The sequence below is a fragment of the Podarcis cretensis genome (assembly GCF_951804945.1).
Source record: "Podarcis cretensis genome assembly, chromosome: 4".
NCBI lineage: Eukaryota > Metazoa > Chordata > Lepidosauria > Squamata > Lacertidae > Podarcis > Podarcis cretensis.
This window is the reverse complement of record NC_137173.1, coordinates 66,419,577-66,441,064: the sequence shown is the minus strand read 5'-3', so window position 1 is coordinate 66,441,064 and position 21,488 is coordinate 66,419,577. Positions and strand designations below refer to the sequence as shown.

General features: G+C 42.7%; 1 protein-coding gene and 1 long non-coding RNA gene across 3 annotated transcripts in view; one reads left to right on the top strand and one right to left on the bottom strand.

The window, feature by feature from the left end:
- Positions 1-10,468, bottom strand: part of MAP3K15 (mitogen-activated protein kinase kinase kinase 15) — a 69,106-nt gene extending 58,638 nt beyond the window's left edge. For both annotated transcript variants that reach the window (XM_079972199.1, XM_079972200.1), the window contains exon 1: positions 9,685-10,468. In XM_079972199.1, the coding sequence (XP_079828325.1) occupies positions 9,685-10,057 (373 nt within the window). In that variant the 5' untranslated portion in view covers positions 10,058-10,468. The remainder of the gene's footprint in view (positions 1-9,684) is intronic.
- Positions 4,857-21,488, top strand: part of LOC307214001 — a 257,787-nt gene continuing 241,155 nt past the window's right edge. The window contains exon 1 of the long non-coding RNA XR_013837811.1: positions 4,857-4,951. This is a non-coding gene — a long non-coding RNA (uncharacterized lncRNA). The remainder of the gene's footprint in view (positions 4,952-21,488) is intronic.

Genomic DNA, 21,488 nt, shown 5'->3' with positions numbered 1-21,488 from the left:
AAAGGTGGAAATCTGCCCAAAAACCTGCTCCGACCATAATGCACTGAAAATGGATATGATACTATTACCAACTGGCTCCTTTAGATGGAAGATGAATGACAATCTGTTCAGAGATCAGGAGATTACTAAGAAGGCCCAGAAAGCATTGAAGGATTACTTTGAGATAAATATGAACACCGCGGTGGAAAAAAGAACTATTTGGGATGCAAGTAAAGCTGTGATGAGGGGGTTCTTGATACAACAGAACGTGGCAAGGAAGAGGAAACAAAATGACAGAAAAGATAAGATTTTGGAGAAAATAAAAGAATTGGAGAAGAAGTTAAGATCAAACCCGAAGTCCCTGCCGATCTTGAGAGAAATCAAACTCTATCAAGCACAATATTCTAAACTGATAAATCAGGAAATAGAGTGGAAGATTAAATTAATGAAACAAAAAACTTTTGAATCGGCAAACAAATGTGGGAAACTGCTAGCTTGGCAGTTGAAGAAGAGACAAAAATTGAATACAGTTACAAATTTGGAAATTGAAGGAAGAAACATTCAGAACCCCACAGAGATTAGAAAGTGTTTCCAGAAATACTTCAAAAAATTATATACTCAAGGGCCGCAGAATGAGGATGAGATAAAACAATTTTTGGAGAAAAATGGACTTAAAAGGCTGTCACAAGAAAATAGATCTCTCCTGAACAGTAAAATAACATGTCAAGAAATTGAACAAGCCATTCAAAACATGAAACCGGGCAAATCTCCAGGGCCAGACGGGCTAACCTCCAAGTATTATAAGATATTAAAAGACCATTTGATTCAACCACTGATGGAGGTTAGCAATGAAATTATGGAGGGGAGGAGGACGCCGGAATCGTGGAAGGAAGCTTTTATCACATTGATACCAAAATTGGAAGCTGAAAAGACACAACTTAAGAACTACCGTCCCATCTCCCTTTTAAATGTGGATTACAAAATCTTTGCAGATGTTTTGGCAAGTAGATTTAAAAAAGTTCTAAATGAAGTAATTCATAAAGATCAGGCAGGCTTTCTCCCAGGTAGACACATGTTTGCTAATATAAGGAACATTATTGACATTTTGGAACTTTTGCAAATTGATATAAATACAAAAGCAGTGTTAATCTTTATAGATGCGGAGAAGGCCTTTGATAATATCTCTTGGAAATTTATGAAGGGAAATTTAAAAGAAATGGGAGTGGGTCGGGGTTTTGAGAATGGGATTGATGCAATATATTCAGAACAAAAGGCTAAATTGATAGTAAACAATGTGGTCACTGAAGAGTTTAAAATTGAAAAAGGAACACGACAAGGCTGCCCGATTTCCCCTTTGTTATTTATATCAGTCCTGGAGGTGCTCTTGAATATGATTAGAGGGGACCGGTTGGTGGAAGGGATTCAGGTCGGAGCGAAACAATATAAACTTAAAGCTTTTGCAGATGACCTAGTTTTGACCCTGCAGGAGCCAGAATCTAGTACAAAAAGAGTATTACAACTGATTCAAGATTTTGGTCGGGTGGCAGGATTTAAACTAAATAAACAGAAAACTAAGGTGTTGGGGAAAAATCTGACAGATGTAGAGTCGGAACAGTTTCAGAGAGAAACGGAACTAACTGTGGTTAAAAAAGTAAAGTACCTAGGGGTAAACATAACAGCAAAAAATCTGAGTCTATTTAAGGATAATTATGAAAAATGTTGGTCTGAAATTAAGAGAGATTTGGATAGCTGGACAAAATTGAAGCTTTCTCTGTTAGGCCGAATCGCTGCTGTTAAGATGAATGTATTGCCAAAGATGTTGTTTTTGTTTCAAACATTGCAGATTGTGGACAAGACAGAGTGTTTCAGGAAGTGGCAGAGAGATATATCTAGATTTGTCTGGCAGGGCAAAAAGCCCAGAATTAAGTTCAAGATACTAACTGATGCGAAAGAAAGAGGGGGCTTTGCCCTGCCAGACCTAAAGTTGTATTATGAAGCCGCAGCCTTTTGCTGGCTAAAAGACTGGCTACTTCTTGAGGACACTGACGTATTGGACTTGGAAGGGTTTAATAATGCCTTTGGCTGGCATGCATATCTATGGTACGATAAGGTTAAGATTAATAAGGTCTTTAAGAACCACATTGTCAGGAAAGCAGTTTTTAAAGTCTGGACAAAATACAAAGACTTATTGGAAAATAAAACTCCGAGGTGGCTTTCACCTCTGGAAGCTAAGGCCCGAAAAAGACTCAATATGGAGGCCAACTGGCCAAAATATTGGGAAATATTAGAAAAAGATGGAGACAACTGGAAATTGCAGAGTTTGGAGAAAATGAAGGATAAAGTGCGAGACTGGTTACATTACGCTCAGATTAAAGAAGTTTTTAAAAATGACAAAAAGCTAGGGTTCCAGGTGGAGAAATCGAAATTGGAAACAGAATTGTTAGAGCCAAAAACTAAGGTTTTATCAAGAATGTATAACTTGCTGCTGAAATGGAATACACAAGACGAAATGGTTAAATCGGTTATGATAAAGTGGGCTCAGGATATTGGGCATAATATTATGTTTGAGGACTGGGAAAGGTTGTGGACCACTGGGCTGAACTTCACTGCATGTAATGCTTTGAAGGAAAATGTAATGAAAATGATATATAGATGGTACATGACCCCAGTTAAACTTGCCAAAATATACCATTTGTCTGATAATAAATGTTGGAAATGTAAAGAACATGAAGGAACATTCTTTCACCTCTGGTGGACTTGCCCTAGAGTGAAGGCCTTCTGGGAAATGATTTATAATGAGTTGAAAAAGGTATTTAAGTATACCTTTACTAAGAAACCAGAGGCCTTTCTTTTGGGCATTGTCGGCCAGAAGGTGTTAAAGAAGGACCGAACATTTTTTATGTATGCAACAACGGCAGCAAGGATACTCATTGCCAAGAGCTGGAAAACTCAAGATCTACCCACACTGGAAGAATGGCAGATGCAGCTGATGGACTATATGCAACTGGCCGAGATGACTGGCAGAATCCGAGACCTGGGAGAAGAGAGGGTTGAAGAAGACTGGAAGAAATTCAAGATTTATCTACAAAAGTATTGTAATTTGGTTGAATGCTAAGAAGGATGCTAGATCATAAATAATTGCCTACCACTGAATTAGATTGAACTTGACGATAAGTGAGATTGAGGGAAACATAAATTTGTGGAGAATAGATTAAATTAACTGAATAAAATTTAAGAATATAAACAAGATGATAAATTGCTGGAAAAAATTTATAACGATGTAAGTGGGAGTGGGAGACGCGAGGGAGTCCAAAGAAGTTCTGAAAAATGTGTTATGATCCATGTTATATTGTTTATTATTTTTGCATTTTGTATTTTAAAAAATCTCAATAAATATTTATAAAAAAAAAAACAAAGAACCTTCTGACATCAGAGAAAAACAAGTGTGTGCAATCCATTACCTTAACACTAGTTGTTGTTTTAAGAAGGTTTCTCTGCAAAATATTATAATAAAAACCCAAGTTGTTTATTCCCACAATACATTTCATTTAAACAAATTATAACTTGGCTCACGTTGTGAACCAAGCTTACATATGATTCTGCAATGGCATATAAAGTGAATTGAGCCTGCATGAAGTAACAGGCATAATCAAACAGTGCTTTTCCTAAATATATCCCAAGACTATGGTGTAGAGTTACAATTGTACCCAAACACTCCATCTATCATCATTCTCCTGGAACACTCATCACTTGCTAAAAATAGCAAAGCTGCTTATTTTCTACATTCAGGTATCAAATGAATTGCATCTGCTCCTCAGACAATTTGTTTCAATTACTACATAATGGCAGCATATTTTAAAATCAGTCTTACTATTTACTCCAAACAATTGAAGTTAATTTCAGTGGGATGAAGAGTGAACCTGAACTGATCAAGTGGCAGATCTTCTTATTTTAGTATTTTGACCTTCTCAGGTCAAATGTGCTACAGCAAAAATATTTGTTTGGCAATAGACATATAAACATTGTCAAATCAAATCAAGTACCTTCCTTTTCATTTTTTGAAGCTGTTGATAAATAAAAATTCCGACAGCCTCTTCCCGATCCCTACAAAACAAAAAATCAAGCAGCTACCATAATATGGCTTCTACCAGCACTTATCTCTTAAATTGGGCTTTGGCCTTGGGAGAATGTCCCACACTGCCCAAGATGTCTTGGGCCAATAAGCTATGCCTTTCCCCCCAAACCAATAAAAAGATGTTGTAGCAAAGTAGGAAAGAGACTGAACTATGAATCACATAGTCCCTGGTTTGAATAACAAGCATAATATTATGCATTAAAAAAATTATGCTTAATCAAACATGCAGTATGTATCAACTTGCATAACAGCATTACCCCAATATAATATATCAATTCTATTGCAACTTAATCAACTATTTACCCAAGATTTACATAGCAACCTTGCTACTGCAAATATTCTTTGATCTATAATTCCTATTAATCATCCTAAACTTAATATGGCTCTACACATTATTTTTCTACGAAGGCCAACCCTCACCACCCCCAGGAAAGCATGAGATAAGAAAGTAATATCTTTATTCCTGGATATGTTGTAACTACACAATGAAATCAGATACAACCAAAAGCTTATCCACACTATCAAGATGAAAAGGTAACATGCCAATTTACAATCTTACCTTTAGACAGCTACCTTATATTGCACTGAAACCCAAAATAAAATTTGCCTGAAGGAGCTTTCTCTTTCAATAATAAAAACAGCTACACCAAAACATTGGCTCTATACAGGATGTCTTGTCAACAAAAACATACAATGTACCGGTATCTCAAACTACTTCTGTGCTTTTCTAAGGGATAGAACAGGCTTCCTCAACCTTGGCCCTCCAGATGTTTTTGGCCAACAACTCCCATGATCCCTATCTAGCAGGACCAGTGGTCAGGGATGATGGGAATTGTAGTCTCAAAACATCTGGAGGGCCAAGGTTGAGGAAGCCTGGGGTAGAATGAAACAACAGCTTTCCTCTCATCACACAAGAACATTATGCGGTCTATCAGATAAGGCATTCATTCTAGAACAAGGTTGCGGAAACCTGTGTCAATATCCCTATGTCATTTCACAATCTTCACTGTTACCCCTGCAACTCAAGCCTTCCTTATCTCAACTTCTAGCATATGTAATTCTACCATCTTCATAATGGGTAAGGAGTAGCCAAGGCTCCACTGATGGAATCTGTCATCATACCTATTATCTGTAAAGACCCATAAATTAATATGGCCAACGAAAAACTTTTAAATAAAGTGCTAGTAACACAATGCTCGAATAGTTCCATGTACGAACCACTGGAACTATAACTATTGCAGGCTAGGCAATTGTATGTAAAAGCTAAATGAATAAATCATTTGCCTCTTACCCCTGTACTTGGATGCTAATGCAAATGTTATTTTAACCACAAGAAAAGTATGTCCCTTCTATCTCTTTGAATCAGTGTCACCTTACTAAAAACAAAACAAAACAAAACAAAACCTTAAGCCATTGACTGTTATTTCACTTTATATACTTTTTAAATATAGGAAAGTTAAGATGACCTGGAACTTGAGAACAATTAAACTCTCTGTAATGCTTTTTTTGGCTTAATTTCTTTCATAGCTGAAATGTCAGGGTCAAAGTGGTTTTTTGGGTTTTTTTTGCAAGTGTGTAAAATAATAAAGAGATGCATCTTTCCACAGAATAAACTGAGCAAGGTATTGACTTTCTTTCCACCTGCAGATTTGATAAATGTTCTGAAACAACTGTAGTAATTAATTTTGCATGGTGCTTTGCCAACTTCATTTCCCCCCTTTTCCTTTGAGGTTTCTAAACAAATAGGCAGCACAAGCTTACACATGTTTACTCAAGAGCAAATCCTATTGTATCCAATGGGACTTACTTCCAGGTAAAAGTCCACAGGTCTGCAGCATTAGTTACCATATTTTTCCGTCTATAAGAAGCATCCATGTATAAGATGCCCCCTAATTTTTTACATTTTTTAAAAGGGAGAAAAACTAGTCTTATACACGGAAAAATACAGTACATAACAACAGTAAATGAAATGCAGTTTGTTATGTGAAGCCCCATTAACAGAGCTGATTTGGAGTCCAATGTAAATATGGGGGGGGGGGATTCTGATTATCATATTCTAAACCAATTCATTTCCCAGAAAATACTTTTCAACTGAACTAAGGTATGCTTTAAATAAACTATCTGTATCATCCAGTCATGCAGATACTTAGAAACTCCTTTTAGATAACAGTATTAAACAGGGCAGAAAGTTGGCCCATAATACACATTTGTGCTTAACAACAGAACCTGGTGTTGGTTTGCATTTTGATTAAAACCCAAGAGAAAGTCTCTGTGATTAAGGAACAGAATGCTTTTCACCTTTATTGTTAAAGAATAACATCACTATGCTGATCAAATGCAAAGAACAAATGAGTTAGTAGGACAATAGGATCAGCCCTGTTGAGAGTGGCATAGGTAAAGGACTATGGAGCAGAGAAAATAGGGAGGGGGGCTCTCCTTTCTCAGTCCTAAACTGAAGATACTCACACCATCACTGCTAATACAATAGCAAGGGACACGGGTGGTCTGAACCACTGAGACTCTTGGGCTTGCCAGTGGTGGTGAGCTCCCGTCGCTTTGTCCCAGCTTTTCCCAGCCTAGCAGTTTGAAAGCACACCAGTGCAAGTAGATAAATAGGTACAGCTGCAATGGAAAGGTAAACAGCGTTTCTGTGTGCTCCGGTTTCCATCACGTGTCCCATTGCGCCAGAAGCAGTTCAGCCATGCCCCGGAAAGCTGTTTGTGGACAAACACTGGCTCCCTTGACCTGAAGCAGATGAGCACCATACCCCATAGTAGCCTTTCAGTGGACTTAACAGTCCAGGAGTCCTTTACCTTATTATAGTAGCATGGAGCTGGCAGCAGAGTAACAGGATAGTTTCTCTTCTCTCCTTTCCCCCCAGTCCTTCATCCAAATGCTTACTAGAAATAGCTGTTCTTTCACGTCTTTATCTGCCTAGTTATAAAGCCTTCTAGTTCAGCTAACAGACAGAGCACAACCTCTCGCCTTATCCCAGAATGAAAAGATAATAAATAAAGAAAACAAGGTCCTTAGAAGAGAGGTAAGCGAAGCCACGTAATGGTTTATTACAAGGTGGCAGGATCTGGCTCATAGTAACAAATGATTCTACAGAATATTTAGGGATAATCTTCATACTGCCTTTACAAATGCATAATTCTTCTTACAAGATTCCAAGAACAAACTCTCTCTCCCTGTCCAAAGCATCCCTTCTTTAAAGACATGCAAGAGAGAGCTCTCAATGGCATTTATCCATAAAAGCCAAATGAAACCTCCATGCTTAGCCAGTATGTGTACCTCTGAACACAAGATGCTGGGGACAAACAACAGAGATGACTATGGCCTTCATGGGCTGCTTGCGAACTTCCAGGGCTATCTGGCTGATTCTGGTCTCTACAGGCATTACTGGAGAAAGAATGCTAGATTTGTGGATGATCACTAGTTCAGTCATTCCTATGTGTTCTTGCTTTGCAAGAGAGCCTCTGTTGATTCATTAAAGACATTGTAAGTTTTGCAAGAAGCCAAACTGAGGTCCCATTAAGGTGTACTACACAGGAAAGCAATGGTGGTCAACCTGTGGCTGTTTGGATGATGTTGGACTTCATTCACCATCAGCCCCAGTCAGCATGGCCATTGGTCAGGGATTATCAAAGCCACAGTCCAGCAACATCTGAAGGGCCACAGGTTTCTCATCCCTGACGTTGTGAAAAACCATGTTTAAGACAGAAAGCTTACATATTTTACCTGCCTATGAAAGTCCCATTGAACACAATGGGATTTACCAGACACAGATCTAGAGTTTGGGGGGGCCCTGGGCAGGCTGCCTTTGTGGGTGCCCCATGCCAATTCCACCCAACACACATTTCCAGTTGGGTCCCCCAGCTGTAGCCATATGAGCATCTTCTGTGAGCAATGGGGGGGGGGGGAGAGCACATAAGCAGGAGGCTGGCAGCTGCTCTACCCACCAAGGAGGACTAGTGGTGGTGCATGCTGGGGTGGGGGCAAGCACGGTGCCCACCCTGGCAGACCCTACTGAGGAACAATTGCCCCTGTATTGTGCTTTCACTGCACATTTTGAAATATGATGGCTGATTATCCTGGTTTCCATTAAGCTTTGCTTATGTTGCTTCTTCAGCTGCACAAAGCTCTTTGCAGGGCTTCTTCTGTGGTGTATATCCTCACAACCCTGCTTAGCCACTACCATTCTATTTGCACAAACTGAGACTGAAATATCTATTGCTCAAGGACAGCAAATGAGCATCTCCATGTCACTTCCTTCCTATTCTGTACTTCCCTGCTAGTTTTAGGACTTGGCCCTGTAACTTGTTTGCAATAGGCACTGTCTTGGAAGATGTGAAGGAATACTAGGCTTATTGCCTCCATGCATGTACATAATGCATTTTCCCCACAACATGAGGTTACACGTGAAAGTAAACCCCGAGAACCTTCTTCACTGCTGCTAAACTGCGGGGGGGGGGGAGGTGTTATTTGGAACAGTGAGGAGATACTTAGATTCCCTCCCCATCCGTTTACCGCAACGGTGCACTTTATCTTGCACCTAGACGGTTTACGAGGAGAAAGCAGCGCGTTAAGCATGCATGCCAACCTCCTCTTCATTGCAAACTGCCTTCTTAACAGCAGGCGGCTTCACAGCTGGAAATATATTTAAATAGAAGCTTTTAAAACATTTGCATACACACACAACCTGAGACTGGAACATGGGGCCGTCAGTGACCACAGGTGCCAACTCCTAGGGGCCGAGTTCACTTCGCCCCCTCCTCCAAATATAAAATATTTGAAAGGGCTGCCCCCCCCCCAAAAAAGTTGATGAGCATTGCCATTCAAAAAGTGTGCGTGCACGTGTCACGTGATTGATTATGCAGAGCTGGGCTCGCCTGCCCCCCACCCCACGCCCAGTATTTTTTTCAAGTTGGCACCCCTGCCAGTGGCAGCACGCAAAGAAAGGCCGGGCTCCTGCGCTTTCGACGCTAGCCGTGCAGCATCGGAAGTAGCGGGTCCTCTTGCAAAGTTGAGAAAAGCGGCGCCTGCAGGAATCAACCCCTCCCGCCTTTCGGCACAACTTCTAGAAGCACAAGAGCCCTCTCCTCATTCATTGCACAGAGGTCCTGAGAAAGCCACACGTATTGCGGGAGAGGGGAAGCTGTGATCTCTTGGCGCCGAGACAACCTTCCTGGGATAAAGGGCCAAAGGGCGCAACCAGATCAGAGGGCGCGTCCGCACCTCGGGGGAAGGGCTTTTGTTTTGTTTTTAACCAGCGATTCCAGTCTTCAAAGATCTGCCGAGCGTCCCCGCTGCCTCGCTTGCCCTCGGGGCAGCAGGACAGGTGTTTGGCTTGGGCGCCCCTCGCCCTGCCAAGGAAACAGCTTCTCCTCAGCTGCTGAGCGAAAACACGCCGCCAGGCAGGCAGGCAGGCAGGCAGAGGCTGGAAGCGCTCGTGGCGCCTTGGGGGGCGCCTGTTGCTGAGGGAGCCGGCGCCTCGCTTTCGCCCCCTCCCCTGGGCAGAGGGGCTGCTCCCGCGGCCTCCTTTCTCTCCGCCAGCTACCCTCACTCACCCGCGTCGTAGAAGGCGTCCAGCACGGCCGTCTCGCCGAAGTCCAGCTCGCCAAAGTTGACGGTGCTGAGCTGCGCTCCCTCGGCCTCGCAAGCTCGCGCCAGGCACTGCAGCGCGCCGGCCTCGGGGCTCCGCGCCCCCGAGCCGCCCTTGGGGCCGTCGTTGAGCACGTACACCGCCCGCAGCGAGCGCTGCCGAAGCACCGGCCCGTTGCCCTCCGGCACCACCTCGGAGCCCGGCGGCAGCGCCTCGGCGCCGCCGGGCTGCTCCGACGAGTCCCCCGCGCTGGCTCCGGCTGCAGGCGGCGGCTGGGGCTGTTGCTCCGCGGGCGCTGCAGCTGGGACGGTGGTGCCGCCGCCCGCCGGGTTCTCCATGGGGCGAAAGCGGGTGGCTGCGCCCGGAGAAGCCGGCCAAGGGGGCCCCCGCCCTTAGGGCGCGAAGGAGGAAGGCAGGCTCATCCCGCTGGGCCAAAACAAACTTCGCCGCCGCCGCCGCCGCGCCGGAGGTGGGAGAAGAGAGATGAAAAGGCCGGCGACTCCTTTCTCCCGTCAGCGCGGCTCGCCTCGAGGGCAGGAAAGCTGCCCGGAAAGCTTCCTGCAGGGTTGCTGGCAGCGCCTGGCGCGCGGGCCGGCGCTCGCCCTGTCACTTGGCTCCTAAAGGTGCCGCTTGCCCGTCAGGGGGCGCTCTTGGGTGCGCCGCAGCCAATAGCGCCGCAGCCCACTGATACCGCCAGCGGCGGCGACGCCCACCCGCGCCCCCGGGGAAAAGCCCAGCTTGTGTATGTCGGCGCTCTTGAGCGGCATTTATAGGAGCGCGGCAAATCTTCGAGGTGCCTAAAGGGGGCGTGGCTGCTCCTGGGCGGAGCCTTCAAGGCCCCGCCCTATCCTTTTTCTTAGGAGGTCTGGCCAGGGGGTCTCTGTGGAGAGCTCTTAGGACTCGAGGCTCCTAAGGCCTTGAATACCTTTTAACTGTCATGCTGAAGTTTTGGCTGCTTGATTTTTTTTGATTTTTTTTAAATTGATACATGTTTTAAGGGGGAAAGGCAATGTCTGGTTTTCTTAGACTGCTGGGATTACCCAACACAGTGATTTCCTAACACAGGAAAATTGCAGTTGGCTTCTATTACATGCAGAAACTGCAGGAGGACATAAGGGGAGCTTGATAAAGGTAAAGGTACCCCTAACCATACCGGGACGCGGGTGGCGCTGTGGGTTAAACCACAGAGCCTAGGACTTGCCAATCAGAAGGTCGGCAGTTTGAATCCCCACGACGGGGTGAGCTCCCATTGTTCGGTCCCAGCTCCTGCCCACCTAGCAGTTCGAAAGCACGTCAAAGTGCAAGTAGATAAATAGGTACCGCTGTGGCGGGAAGGTAAACGGCGTTTCCATGCGCTGCTCTGGTTCGCCAGAAGCGGCTTAGTCATGCTGGCCACATGACCCAGAAGCTGTACGCCAACTCCCTCGGCCAATAAAGCATGATGAGCGCCGCAACCCCAGAGTCAGTCCCTTTACCCCTTTACCTTTACCCTTGACCATTAGGTCCAGTTGTGGACGACTCTGGGGTTGCAGCGCTCATCTTACTCTATAGGCTGAGAGAGCCAGCATTTGTCCGCAGACAGCTTCCGGGTCATGTGGCCAGCAATGACTAAGCCGCTCTGGCCAACCAGAGCAGCGCATGGAAATGCTGTTTACCTTCCCGCCAGAGCGGTACCTATTTATCTACTTGCACTTTGTGCTTTCGAACTGCTAGGTGGGCAGTAGCTGGGACTGAACAATGGGAGCTCACCCCGTCGCGGGGATTTGAACCGCCGACCTTCTGATCGGCAAGCCCTAGGCTCTGTGGTTTAGACTACAGCGCCACCTGCATCCCCTGGAGCCTAATGGATGAGGTGAATTTGCCCATCTGGTCTGGCATCGTGCTCTTACAGGGGCTGACCAGATGCCCGTGGGAAAGGACATGGGCACAACAGCACTCTGCCTACCCACAATTCACAGCAACTGGCATTCAGAAATATCACTGCCCCCCAACTGTGGAGACATGGCCAGTAGTACCTTATGAATATGTGCATCAGAACTTCTCAGTGGCCCACCTTGCAAGGCTGTTTCCAGTGGCCCAGAAAATCCAGAACTATAACTAGAGAAGCATAAGCAGGGCTGAGAGAATAAGTCAGAGGGAAATCCTATATATGTCTACTCAGGAGTAAATCTCAGTATGTTCATAGGCGCTTACTCCCTGGTAAGTTCACAGCATATATCTATCTATCTATCTATCTATCTATCTATCTATCTATCTATCTATCTATCTAAACTCAAGTTGGAGACTCTTCCAGCCCATCCTCTTCCCACTGTAAGACTATTAACAAGTTGTGGAAATGTACTTTTTTTTTGTTCAGTATGTAAAATAATTGATTTTACACATGGGTACTCTTTTTTTTAAAAAAATGCATCTTTAAAAAGTATATTAATCTTAAATAGAAAAATAATAACAACAGAAGCCTTTTTATACCACCATAATGGCATGTTTCAAGCACATTGCGTTTTTGCTAGTTTTACCAGCCCTTAGTCTTAGTTAGACATGAATGACAGTAGGGAAAGAAACTAAGAAAAAATACATTTTTACCCCAAGCTGAGAATGCCTCATTTGTTTTCTGTGCCTCTGTTGTGTGTCCCCCCCTTCCAAAACTCTTCTGGGCACTCAGACTGGCCTGGTTTGCATGTTCTGGTAATCCAAACTATTGCTTACAAGGACTGAGCAAACATGTGGGGTCTTGGAGAAGATTTTGCAGCCACTCTGCTCATCCCTAGTCTTTCTTACTGCTACACCACACTGAGGTATACCAAGGTTTGGCTTAGCACATTCTCTGAATTCAGGCACATAAGCCCTCTCCTCACTAACCACACTCTGTAGCCAAGTCATTAATGGGAGCTGGATATGAGATATAAGAATGCAGCCTTAAAAAGTAATTTCTGATTTGCAAAAATATAGAGTACATACAAATACTATTTTAACTGACCCTCTCAGTGTGTTTGTTGGATTAACTTAACCTGTACTCAGTCAACACAGTGTGGTGCAATGGTTACAATGTTGGATTATCACCTGGGAGACTAGGGTTTGAATCCTTGCCCAGCCATGAAGCTTGAGCCAGTCACCATCTTTCAGCGTAACCTACCTCACAGGGATGTTGTGAGGATAAAATGGGGAGAAGAACCATGTGTACCACCATGATCTGCTTGGGATAAAAGGTGGTATATAAATGTAATTAATTATAATAATAATAATAATATTCGTTTGCTCCGGGTAAACTAGACTTTAAAGAAGAGTTTGGATTTGATATCCCGCTTTATCACTACCCGAAGGAGTCTCAAAGCGGCTAACATTCTCCTTTCCCTTCCTCCCCCACAACAAACACTCTGTGAGGTGAGTGGGGCTGAGAGACTTCAGAGAAGTGTCACTAGCCCAAGGTCACCCAGCAGCTGCATGTGGAGGAGCGGAGACACGAACCCGGTTCCCCAGATTATGAGTCTACCGCTCTTAACCACAACACCACACTGGCTCTCAGCAACAATGTCTTTATGATACATTGATATTTGCTCAAAACAAAAGTGAAAAATTAAAAGTGAAGTGTTCTTGCAAAACTTCATAAATTTTAAAATCAGAATTTGAAGTGGAACTATTTAACAAACTCTAAATGAATACCATGGGATTGCTGGGGATGGGGTTGGCACTTTGGAAACTAGCTTGGTAAAGATGTAGAAAAACACCTGATTTCAGCTTAACATATTTTAAGAAATGTATTTTGAAATAATCGGCTAACTTCTTGTATGCTGTAAAACGTGAATGTCCAAGTGCTACAAAAGTATCTTTAAGAAATTCTAATTGTGTTCACATGTGGTTCAGTTGTTAAGTATACCGGTAATTCTTTGCTTGACTAACACGTTAGGTAATTGACAATTATATACCAAAAAAGATATCCTCCTCTTGCACCTTTGAAAATCCAGTGCAATTTTAATGTGCTTTATGTTTTCTTTCTCCTGTTCCTCGTTAACTGTAAACAGCATATTTTGTTTAACAAGAAAACAGAAATGGTAGTGTAATCATGTTCCTACACAGAAAAAAAGTAAAAGGGAAATTAGCTGCACAGGTAAAATAATTGTTACCCTCATAACTAGGCAGGTGCTTTCATTTTGCATCTCACAAATAAGTACATCATTGTACAAAAAAAATTACTTCTATACAAACTATTTTCCTGTCCCACAACACAATTCTGACCAAATCTATATTTCTAATAAAACACATCTACAAACATTAAATAGTACAGGTAGCTTAAAAAAGCAACCCCATTTCAGAATTATAGCTTTCTCCCAGAAGGTAGATTTCTGTGCATGGATCACTTTGGATTTATACACACAACAGGGTGTATATACATTTAACAGGGGTGCTATGCCAAACAACTAAACATAGCAAGCGGACTCAGGTAAGCTCCGCCCTGCATAATAAATCGCAAGACCCAGCGCACAAACACCATTCAAGAACAGCAATGCCCATCAACTTTGGGGCCCCCAGCTCCCTCAAATATTTTATGGGGGGGGTGCCAAGGGATCTCAGCCCCTAAGTGTTGGCTCCTATGGTTGGAAATCACAGTAAATCACAACTCCCATGCTCCCTGGAAGGAAATTGCACTCCCAAACATGCTCAGATACATCACTTCTATGGAAACAAGGGGCCAGTAAAGTATCGTCTTTCCAGTGTTTCTCACTGCCGGTTATACACACACTTTTCAAAAGTAAGGGTTATTTCTTTTGCATGGAAAGGAGGAAAATACATTGGCAGGGAAATGGGCTAGTTGTGGAGGTGATTCTAAACAACACTTTGAGTCAGATCTGCATTTGAAGGGGATGCCCCCCCTATTCAAAGTATTTAAGGTCCATTAAAGCTCTGCAATTGCAGATTCACCCTTATCACCCGCTCCAAAAGCAAATAGGAAAATGTGGCCGCTTCTCCATGCTCCTTGTCTGACATTCTAACCATTATGCTGACACTATATCATTGGGGTGGCGTGGGGCATGATTCTGCTATTTCAATAACATAAACCTAAATCTCCTTTTTGTTTTTGGAAACAGTGGCCTGGCTCTTTGATCCCTGGTTATTAATAGGCTATTATCTCATATGATAAATGTTTATCTAGATAAGGATGGCATGTGTGGAACTCAAAGGGGAACCAAGTTATCAGAAAGTGCAGCAGCGGCTAGCACAAAATGCCAACAAATGAACCCAACAGCCTGAAGGATACAGCAGACTTAAATAGAAAATACATTCTTGTATTTTCTCAACATTGTATTTCGGTGGTGACTTTCTGAATAAATGAACCACCCATTTTTATTTTGGAGTTCCTAGGTAACAATAAAAAGCCGTTACAATAAAATACCGTGATCCTGATCCAACAAGGGATATCCACACATGGAAGCAACCTTTTGAATGGGAAGCCAATGCAGATGTTCACACTGCAGTGCCTATCTGGGTTCATCTGAACAACCCAGCAGTGTCTTCAAATTGATGCACATCTAATGCACACCAAGGACCTACTAGCTGCTGCAAAAGCACTGCCATAACAGTTTCTCTACCATGCAGGCGGAGGGCATTATCTCCTGATCTCACCACTGAAATCCTTTCTAAAGAGCAGGCAGGCTAAGCACCACAGCACTGGGGTCAGAGATAAACCCCTCTGCCTGTTCTTTAAGAGTAAAAGGCAGCATCACACACACAGACAGTGGTACCTCGGGTTAAGTACTTAATTCGTTCCGGAGGTCCGTTCTTAACCTGAAACTGTTCTTAACCTGAAGCACCACTTTAGCTAATGAAGCCTCCCGCTGCCGCTGCGCTGCTGGAGCACGATTTCAGTTCTTAACCTGAAGCACTATTTCTGGGTTAGCGGCGTCTGTAACCTGAAGCGTATGTAACTTGAAGCGTATGTAACCTGAGGTACCGCTGTAAAACACTGCAGCGCTGGGGTGGGTGAAAATGCTCTCTTTGCACTTGATCATTAACGTGGCACAGTTAGTTCTGGGGCGAGTATAAGGCAACATTTCTACCCCTCCCAATCTCAGCACTAATAGTGGAGGTGGGTGCAAACTCTGCCCAGATTTCTGAGCCGAGAAAGCATTTCCAGCCCTCCACACTGGAGTGGACATGACTTGGAAATGCTGGTTGCATGGGCATTTGTTTGTAAAAGCTGTGAATGTATGTGTGACTAGGACTGTGTTTGGAGGTGTGAGAGGGAGGAGGCAGCGGCAGCTATGTTGCCTGAGTTCCTGGGGTGTGTGCTATTTGTTGAATGGCTATGGCAAGTGTGTGAACTGCATTGGGTTGTATGTGTAGTGCACACACACTGGCTATTGTCCACCACAGGCATGCAGCCCCCGGAGGGTGACTGATCACCAACATGGCCCTTGGCCCAAAAAGAATTAGCCATCCTTGCTGGGGAGGAAGCTGCTTTTTAAACAGTGAGACTTCTAAGTAGACTTGTGTAGGAATGCAAGGTTTATTTTGTTAGTTTGCACAGGCTTCCCCAAATTTCCCTTCAATAAGTTAACATGTCCAATTCCCTCTTCCCAGACTTTGAATATTTAGGAACCGCAGATGAAACTTTGCTCCCTGCCACTCCCCCTCCATATTTTTGTCAACGCAATTTTGACGTTCCTTGTAAGGGAGTAAATGGTATGTGACTGTGTTGCCTGACCAACAGCTATGTTCTCGTTCTGAAAATAATTAACAGCTTAAGCAGAAGTGGATCACCAATTAAATCAACTTTACTGCTCAGTATATTATCCCTTATGCATTGCATTTGGCCTGTACATCCAGAAACATAGACTTGCACATAGAATTTAAGAATGTAGCTATTACTAAAAATATAGAGAGGTGAATGTTTATATTATTATTAAAGCAGTGTTTCAATAGATACACTGGCATAATGTACTAGTATAAGACTCTTCTAAGTATATAGATCAGGGTGTCCTACTTTCAGCATGGCTCAGAAATAAGTTTACAAATTGCTGCTTTCATATAGCCTTGCAGTTCCAGTTTAGGAATTTGAATAGGGAGAAAATCCTTTAAAAGGCCTGAAAGACTTAACCACCTGTGGCTGCCAATTCTTCCACCCTACCTTAGGGAAAAACAGACTTGGAAATTCTTTTTAACCTCATACATGTAGTTCCACTTTCACATACTGGGTTGCCACATAACTCATCAGAGCATAATAGTAATTACACCTGTTCCAAATAGCTATAGCAGAGGTGGGGAACCCATTTCAGCTCAAACCTCATGGCGAACTTTCTGGGAGTTACGTGCCGTGGTACCTTGGGTTACAAATGCTTCGGGTTACAAACGCTTCAGGTTACAGACTCTGCTAACCTGGAAGTAGTACCTCGGGTTAAGAACTTTACTTTAGGATGAGAACAGAAATCGTGTGGCGGCAGCGGGAGGCCCTATTAGCTAAAGTCATACCTCAGGTTAAGAACAGTTTCAGGTTAAGAACGCACCTCCAGAATGAATTAAGTTCTTAACCAGAAGTACCACTGTACTGGTTTGGTTTTGTGCAGGAGGGTTGAGTTACTGTCTCATTTATTGCGTTTAGTTGCTAATGATGCTTTAGGAGTATGGAATTATTTTATTTGTAACATTTTAAGGCTTAAGAGAATATTTTGCTTTTCTGTTAGTTATGCTGCTTTAAATGTGGGTCTTTCCTGCATTTGATTTTCATTTGATGTATTTTTTCATGTAAAACTGTATAGAAAATATTTTTTAAAATGTTATTTTACTGATAATTGATTTTAGTAGTTTTATAAGTTGTTTTGCATATGCAAAGGCAAACGCTATATATCATGAGACATTCTGTTTAGAGGGTGTTAGATTTTAAGTTTAATAAAGATTATATAAAAAGAAAATATTTAAAAGAAAATATCAACATTATAATATAAATTAATTTGAATGTGAGTATGGTCATTTAATGTTTTATGTTTATCTTCTCTTCTTAATAATTTTGAAACTAATACTATTAAGTGTGACATCATAGAGTTCTGTTCATACATATAGAACGATCAATAGGATATACTTTCCTTAAGTTTTTATAATTTAGTATTCCTTTGTTCTTTACAACCACCCTAGGGGGAAGAAAACTGAAAGTGTGTGGTCATATATTAGATAAAATGGTAACACTTGACTAGCACATAATGCATGGCTACATTTTTCTTTGAACTTTCCCACTTTGTGGGTTGCTTTGCAATTTCAGTTTCCCTTGATCATTTCCTGTCTAAACAGGAAGGTCTTAAGGTTCATAATGTGTAGGAAGTGCAATTTAGAAGACCCACTTTAAAAACATTTGTGTTGGCCAATGATAAGGATTTCTTAACCCATGGGATTAAATTCCATGTCATTGTCTACAAGATGGTGGATTCGATCAAAGAATTGCCCCTGGTTATTTTCTTGCTGTCTCTAGGAAAACATGAATACCAAACAGGTACTTGCTGTTCTTTAAGCAACACCCAATGGGATTGATTCTCCAAATGTCACTTAAACATTGATGTTCAGAGCTGCTGTTGTCTTCTTTTTCTACTTGGCTTTGCCACAATACAGCTGCAGAAGTATAAAGTAGTGGGTATCAGTAGTGCAGTTCTCACCTTGCTAGTATGTCACATTTATGGACAAGAGAGGGGAGAGGAGTCCTAAACATTACACAATCTTCTTCCTCTATATAATAATAAAAAATTATTATTTATACCCCACCCATCTGGCTGAGTTTCCCCAGCCACTCTGGGTGGCTCCCAATTGGGTGCTAAAAAAACCCACAGCATTAAATATTAAAAACTTCCCTAAACAAGGCTGCCTTCAGGTGACTTTTAAAGATAGCTGCTTATTTCCTTGACATCTGATGAGAGGATGTTCCACAGGGCGGGCGCCACTACCGAGAAGGCCCTCTGTCTGGCACCTTGTAACCTCACTTCTCACATAGGTAAAGGTAAAGGTACCCCTGCCCGTACGGGCCAGTCTTGACAGACTCTGGGGTTGTGCGCCCATCTCACTTAAGAGGCCAGGGGCCAGCGCTGTCCGGAGACACTTCCGGGTCACGTCACTTCTCACATAGCTCACCTCAATAGCAGGTAAGAATTCAGCTCTGACTGAGTGTGCACACATGCACACAAATACGTTATATTTTCCTCGAAGGGACACTCCATTAGTGGCAGATAAATTTTAAATGCCATTCAGAATAACAACTACCTTAACAATGACTGGTCTAATTCCATTCTATAAACACTTAAGAGAGCATGCCAGATTCTGTGCCTGCCTCCTTATACCAGATGAAAAAGGGATTAGGAGCAGAACTAGATGTTATGGGGGAAATACGGAGTAGCCAGCTCTGTATCTCTGCAATAACAATAATGTTGAGGAAGTTAGAATCAGGTGAGAAAGTGCTTAATGCTTTCTCTGACCACTACGTCATTCAAATGCCTTCTTCCAGGTTGTTTTTAAATTGGTGCCCCCCTCCCAAAGCCAAATGAAAGCCTTAACTGAAACTGACTGAGGAAGCAAAGGAAGTTGGGTTTCCTATGAAATGCTCTTCTGGTCAGAGTGGAAAATATAGGGAGGGTTAGCTTATCTTCTGGAAGGCAGTGTCAGAACTACTCCTTTGCCAATTGAGAATAGCCTGGAGGCATTTGCAAAACAGAACCAGGTGGGAGAAAGCAGAAACAGCCATTTCTTCTGTGGATCATCTCTTGAAGATCCCTGCCTTAACATTCCCATTATGTGGAACATTTGCTAATATTAGACCTAGATCAATCCACCACTAGATGTGCTTATTCCGTTGAGACCAAAGGTCACACTGCAAATCCTCTGTTCACTCTTTATGACTTCTCATATTTCTAGGGCCGAGCCTTATTACACAAACCAGATCATGCGCCAAGCTCAAATTCAAAATCATATAAGAATCACACACACATTATCCTTCCTGGGATGGGCTGTAGCAGCCAGTCTCAGGCGTGGTTCTCCTGCAAGGGCCAAGAAGTACTAAAGACCGGTGGCATTTTTGTAAGATGTGCTTATTTACAAATATACAAAGCTGTGCACTGTAGGCAGCAAGCCAGCCAATGTCCCATCTTTAAAGGATCATGGGTTCATCAAAGGCTTAAGCAATTGCATATCTTTGCAGCTTACCCCAATGCTGCTTCTTGCTAGCTAAATGCAACAGCCTGCTTCTCTTGCTGCCCAAAATCAAACTGCCAGGCAATTTCTTTCATGTTATGCGCATGCACGCACACAAACACATCCTGCTAGTTAAGCCCAAACACTGCCTGGTAGGTGTGACCTGCACATACCACTTGAGAGTCCCCACCAGCTTTCAAAAACCCATTAGGAAAAAAGACATAAAAGTCTAGAGATCATTTTGTCTACTTCACAACACAATGAATCACCTCATACTATTGGCTCACTGTAGTGTACTGCAAGATGCACTTTGCCACTGCAGTGGCTTTTCAAACCTTCTGTTTAACGTCTTTGGAAACTTACCTTTCCTGTTGGAGATCTGCAGAGCCATTTCCCCTTTGCTGCAAGCTGACCTGACTTTCATTATCAGTATCTGAGCAACCTTTTAACAGGTGCTGGTACTTAACTTTTTTGCCATCTGCCTGGGATCAGCTGAGAATGAGAAAGGACACACAATTACAACTACTAACTGAGGAGCTGGAGCTACACTAGATAATGCAAAAACCACAAGGAACCAATGTTTACTCTTCCTCCAGCCAAATGAATCAGTCTCTCAAAAACACAATTAACTGAAAGAAGGAAAAGACTGATTCTTTTCTAAATCTGTATTTCTAACTTGAGGGGAAATGGGATAAATTTTTGTCGCTTGGGTCTCTCAAGTCTTGGCTTAGTTCTTTTAAAAGAGCAAGCAAATATTTTACTTGGGAAGCAGTCTTGAACTCCCCCCATTATTATACAATTGCATTTTCTATAATCACATTGGCTGCAAAGGTGGCTGCAAGCGGCAGCTTTTGGGAGTCACTGTCTGGTATGGGAACTCAGTAAGAAGTGTTTGCAGGTTAGTAGCTGTAAGGGCTTGCTCATGTTTTCTACACCAAGGAGGAGGTGGCAAAAAGACTAAGCAACTTTGCTTAGTTTTGTGTGTGTGTGTGTGTGTGTGTGTGTGTGTGTGTGTGTGTGTGTTAGGGACAGGGATGGGGCAGGCAGTCCAATCCTTTTTTACTCAGCTACAGCTCATGGTTAGTGAAGAAACAACTTAACCAGAAGCCCAAATTTGGACAACATGCTAAGCCAAAGCTGAGCTTAGTTCAACAAAGAATAAAGCAGCAGCAAAGGAGTTGCAAAGCTCCTCTTTAGCTCATAAATTTGTAAGGCCTTGGTAAGCCATAGTTTGACCTACTGTGTTATGCAAACCAGGCCATAGTGTGCAAACAATTTGCACAAATATTGGTTTTGTTGCAGGGAAGAAAACATTTGCGCGTTTTCTCTAGTTTAATATATTTGACTGCTGTGTTCCAGAGGTAGACCCATCCCCATTTGCTAGGAATTCTAGTGGTCCAGGCTAACATGGAACACAGATGTCTAAATAGTTTATTTATCTACATATTACATTGAACTCAGAGTTGGTATATAGATTGTGCTGTAATACTAAGGAGTTGCCTTAATTTGAGATTTTGAACAAAAAGGAATTTGTAGATACATGAAGTAAATTATATAAGGAAACATGTCAGAATTATGCAATGCAAACTTATATATTAAAAATGAGTTATA